At 58.0% G+C, this 4,839-nt stretch overlaps 1 protein-coding gene across 1 annotated transcript; it reads left to right on the forward strand.

Moving 5' to 3' along the window:
* Positions 1-187: 187 nt before the first annotated feature.
* On the forward strand, positions 188-1,499 carry LOC104083774 (PHD finger protein 13-like; the record flags this gene model as incomplete). The annotated part of the gene is made up of 3 exons (XM_009587394.1): positions 188-803; positions 1,125-1,163; positions 1,273-1,499. Coding segments are annotated over 3 exons (882 nt in total), but the record flags the coding sequence as incomplete, so codon positions are not given.
* Positions 1,500-4,839: the final 3,340 nt, after the last annotated feature.

The following is a 4,839-nucleotide window of genomic DNA, read 5'->3' on the forward strand; positions in this document are numbered from 1 at the left end:
AGGCTACATCCCCTATCCTGAAGAGGTAAGTGGGCTTGCGGGGTGTTCCTCTGCAGAAAGACTGGTTGCAGACCCAGCTCCTAATTCTTCTCCTGGAGAGTCTTCTCCATCCCCAGCCCCTTCCTCCCTACCCTGAATGTCTGCGCTGCAGTCTCCCATGCCAGTCCTGCATCTTCCCCTCTTGCAGAATGAGCCCTGGACCCACGGAGGCAGCATGAGTCCCCAGAACAGCACGGGGAGCACTCAGGACAGCGATAGCTGGGCCTCGTCCCACTCCTCTGACTGCCACGGCCTGACAGACGATGGGAGGAGCAGGAACACCGTGGCCCGGGGGGCTGTGGACAATAGCCTGCTCGTGAGCTGCCCTACCTTCCCCACCAGCTTCTATGATGTCCGGCCCCAGCAAACCAAACGGAAGAAACCACCAGCAAAGAAACTCATTTTGGAACAGGAGGTGGAGAAGAGGGTGCCGCTGAGCACTGGGAAGGGCTTTGGGGCAGAGCAGGACGGGGTGAAGGAGCTGGCTGCGCTGGTGGGACAGATGCCTCCCATGAAAGAGCAGCTCTTGGAGCCTTCCCTCAACCCAGCTGGGGACCCCCAGCCCAACTCCCTCCTGGAGGTGCTGATGAAGGAGGAGAAGGACTGGATGCACGGAGCGCAGGGGACCGAGAAGCCAGCAGGAGATGATCCTCAGCTAAAGGAGCACGACCCCTGCTCTGGAGGGAGGAAAAGCCCCAGTTCTTGTAGTACCTTGGACCAAAACGAAGGGGAAGATGCAAGCAGAGGGAGCTCCCAGCTTAGTGGTGAGTGTCTGAGGGAGCGCAGAGGGCCCTGTTGTGCTGCGGCCAGTGCTGAATATTGTCCCTCCCTCAGCTGGGGCCACCCATGCTGGCTGCAGGGAGGGCTTGTCGATGGCCCAAGCCTCTCCCAGCAAGAGGATTACCTTTGGGACCTGGGAGGACTGAAGAGCAGAGGGCAGGGAGCTGGCCTGCCCTTTGGCAGCTCTGTTCTGCAGAGCGAGCAGTACAGACCTGTAATGTGTCTGAAGTGGGGTGTAGGGGCACCTTGCTCATCTGGTCTTTATTTTTTTCTCTTTTTTTTTCCCCTCCCTTTTGCAACTTTAGCAGTCGAATTCGCAGCAGCTCCCAACACCAAAGCAGAAGGTGAGTGGGGGGCTGTCCTATTTAACACCAGTGGAACTGGCTAGTCTGGCCACAGCCAGATCTGCAGCTGGTAAGGTGGTTTCTGACCAGTGTCTCTCTCCCTGACCAGATGATGATGCATGGGATCTGATCACCTGCTTCTGCCTGAAGCCCTTCGCAGGGAGGCCCATGATTGAATGTAACGAATGTGCTACCTGGATCCACCTCTCTTGTGCCAAGATCCGCAAATCCAACGTGCCTGAGGTTTTCATCTGCCAGCGATGCCGTGATGCCAAGCAGGAGATTCGCCGCTCGAACCGAGCTCGGACGGTGCCCCGCAAGCGCTTCTGTGACTGAAGCTCCTCTGGAGCAGGGAGGCCGGGGGTCCCCTTTTTAAAGTGAAGACTGTAGCCCGGTTTGGCTAGACAATCAATGCACAGTAATGGCAGGGGAGGGGCCGGGGCGGGGGGCTGGACTGTCCCCCTTGCACTTCTGACTCCTGGAAGCTGCCACCCGCGTCCTCCTTGGGGATCGCGTTGACCATGGAGCTCAGTTACCCCAGAGATGTGGGGGGGAGAGGAGGGTGGTCCAGCCGCGCGCTAGGTCACTCGGAAACATCTCTGTCCTCGCACAAAGCTGGCTCAGTGCCTTTCCCTCAGGGCAGCCGAGGAGAACCTAGTCCAAGTAGTTTTTCTGTGGTGTGGTGGAAGCTTACACTTATCCCAAGATGTGACTCCCCTTCCTCCTTTTTCCTCACCATTTTCCTTTCCTTGCCTTGGACCTTTGGGTGGGCTGCGATGGCAAAGCCCCGGTGACCCAAATTCTCCTCCAGCAAGTAGGTGCAGCGCAGGCGAGCGAGCTTCACGTAGTGTGCTGCCCTCCAGGGCGGGAGGGGAAGGGACGTTGGTCCTTCTGATGCCTGAAGCAGACTGGGGCTCTGTGTCTTGGTATTGGTGGAGCCATCCATCTCTGGCTCATCAGCCTTGTAGGCTGCACAGGGGAGGTCGTTCCCCTGGCCCGTGGTGCTCCTGGTTTTGTTTGCTGTGCCTGCAGCCCCAGGATAGTCCTGTTGGGTCAGGAGCAGCAAAGGCATCCTCTGGTAGATGATTACAAAGGCTGTTCTTGCTGAGCAGTCCCCCTTGATTCACCTTCTCCAGTTGCACTGAAGTCTCCTGTGTGAAAGGGGGGTGGGATTCCTGGTAGGAGACTGAGCAGTTATCCTTGGAGCTGGCTGTGGCAGGGCTGGGAGCCCTTTGGAAGGGGAGCAGGAGAGTGCTCTGGTTAGCTTTCCATGTTTTCCGTTTCCAGTTTAAAACAACTGAAGCTTGACCCCTGTGGCCATCTCCTGCCTGCAGGGCTGTCTGGTGGAGCATCTGCTTCAACACCAGCTGGATGCTGAGACCTGAGCTCAAGTGGAGCCTGGAGCTGGGAGGGCCTTCCTTCCCAGCACTCCCTCCATCACAGAAGTTGTTTTTTTTTCCTGGACATATAGAGTGAAACCTAGTGACTTATCAAGAGTGGGCCCTGAGCCCCTTCTGCTATGCAACTGCTGCTCTGGAGACATGGGCCATGCTTTCTCCAGGCCCCTGGTTAAGTTTGGCAGTGGAAGGCTTCCCCCCCTCCGCCCCCCGTGTCCCCTGTGTGCGGTGTGTGTGTGTGATCTCCTGGGGCCCCACGTGCAGTAACTGTTGGATCCCACCTCCTCCTCACAGCCCCTCCAAAGAGCCTGGCCCATGTGCCTTCTGCACTTTCCCTGGGGGATGCAGACGCCGCTCCTGTCCTGGTGACACTCGGCTCGGCCCTGGCATGCAGCGGGGAGTGGGACAGCCCCCACTTGCCAGTCCCCATGACTATATTTCTTAACTGGGTTCTTTCCTACTTGCACATCTGGTTACTGTGGGACCACAGCTGGGGGAGGGTGTGGGGCAGCCCCCTGTCACTCAGCAGCCCCCAGGCTCGTCCCTGTGCCTCTCTCCTCCTGTGGAAAGCCTGGGCCCCAAAAGTGCTTTATGTTTTTATAGTTACTTTGTATTGATATGTAAAATAGCAAATTCTGGTCCTTGCCCTGTGGAGTGTGGCTGGAGTCTTATGTATATAATAAAGTACTTTTGCCATAATGGTGGTGGCTTTGGCAGAGTTCGGTGGCCTTGGGTCTCATGTCCCTTTGGGACCCAAATGCTCCTCTGCTCCCCTTCTGCTGTGGCTGGGAGGGGATTTGGCATGGGGATCCCACCCAGCCCTGTTCCCCCACCCAGGTAAACGCCGAGCTGCACAAACAACAGGGAACGAGTGGGCCAGTGCATATTGTATTTAATAGAGCGATGCCCACCTCCCCACCCTGCTGTGGTGCATGGGGCTGCTCCACAGGAACGTCCTCTGGAGCTGCGTGGGCTTGGGGACAACCTCTTCAACAGGCACTGTCTTCCAGAGGCTGCAGCCAACTCATTGTGAGCATCATGGATTACTCCAAAGAAGCAGCGGGTCCGATGGCTCGGGGAGGGTGTCCGCACACCCTTGCTGCGACTCTTAAGGCACATCACTATTTAGCTCAAAAACTGTTTTGCTCTTGGGCTCTGACAAACCTTTCCTGGCTCTGTCTCCACTCTGGAGTGGAGTTACGATTTAGTCCTGACAGCAGTTGAGGTTCCAAAGGATCCAGTTTTCTCCATAAAGTAAGTCTGTTATTCCAGCACAGAGGCATCACTGGCTTCCCCTGCAGATCCGGAGATGTGCCAGCTTCCATCGGGCAGTGCCGTTGGGTCAAATGGGGGATGCAGTGAGGGGGACAGAACAAGAAGGCACTGGGGGCTAAGCACTGGCCTGGCTGGGGCAGGAAGAAGTCACAGTTTGAGGGGACCCTTACCAAAGTGGGGTCCTGCTGGTGCGTCGTTTCAGTCCCGAGGCAGTTGCATTGGGGCAGAGACAGCGAGCGGTCCAAGAACAACAGCAAAACCGGGCGTAATTTCTATGCTAGGGGCCAAAGCTGGGTTTGTGCAGCCGAGCGAGCATCCTGGTGAGCCATGCAGGGGGGTCTACTCCTCCTTGGCCCAGACGGAGCCACCCGTCTTCCCCTCCAGGTGGGGAATCACCGCTTCGGTGTAAAACTTCTCCAGCTTGGGCTCCGTCTGCCCCCAGAACTTGGCATCAAACTCCACGGGGACCACAGCCGTCTCCTTGGTGGTGTGCACCACGAAGTCAGCCTGCTGCAAGCCGGTGGCTGCCAGCTGGCACTGGACCTGGGTGAAGTAGGGATGATCCTTCTTCAGGGCGTAGGAGTCCCCGTCCACCTCCAGGCAGAAGCCCTTGTCCTTGCAGGCCTCACGCACCGCACTGTTCCTGTGCTTGTAGTGACACTTCACCCTTGTCCTTGCAGGCCTCACGCACCGTCCTGTTCCTGTGCTTGTAGGGACACTTCACCTCCAGCAGCCCCAGGGCCTTCCCCGTGGCCGCCTCCTTGATGATGCCGTCCGGGCTGGCGGCGATCCACCTCTTCTCCTGGTGAATGAAGAGGCCGCAGTCCTCCACCTGCACTGGCTTGCCCACCGCCTGTGACTTCAGCTGCTCGTAGGCCCGCACGGCCTTCTCCTCGTTGCGGAGCCCCCAGGACATGGCTGGGGTCTGCACCCTGGGGCTGGAGCTCACCACCGCTTTCAGATAGGACTGGGGGACCTCAGTCGTCTTGCCGTTGGCGAACTTG

This window comes from Fulmarus glacialis, unplaced genomic scaffold (genome assembly GCF_000690835.1).
Source record: "Fulmarus glacialis isolate BGI_N327 unplaced genomic scaffold, ASM69083v1 scaffold30760, whole genome shotgun sequence".
In the NCBI taxonomy this organism is placed as follows: Eukaryota; Metazoa; Chordata; class Aves; order Procellariiformes; family Procellariidae; genus Fulmarus; species Fulmarus glacialis.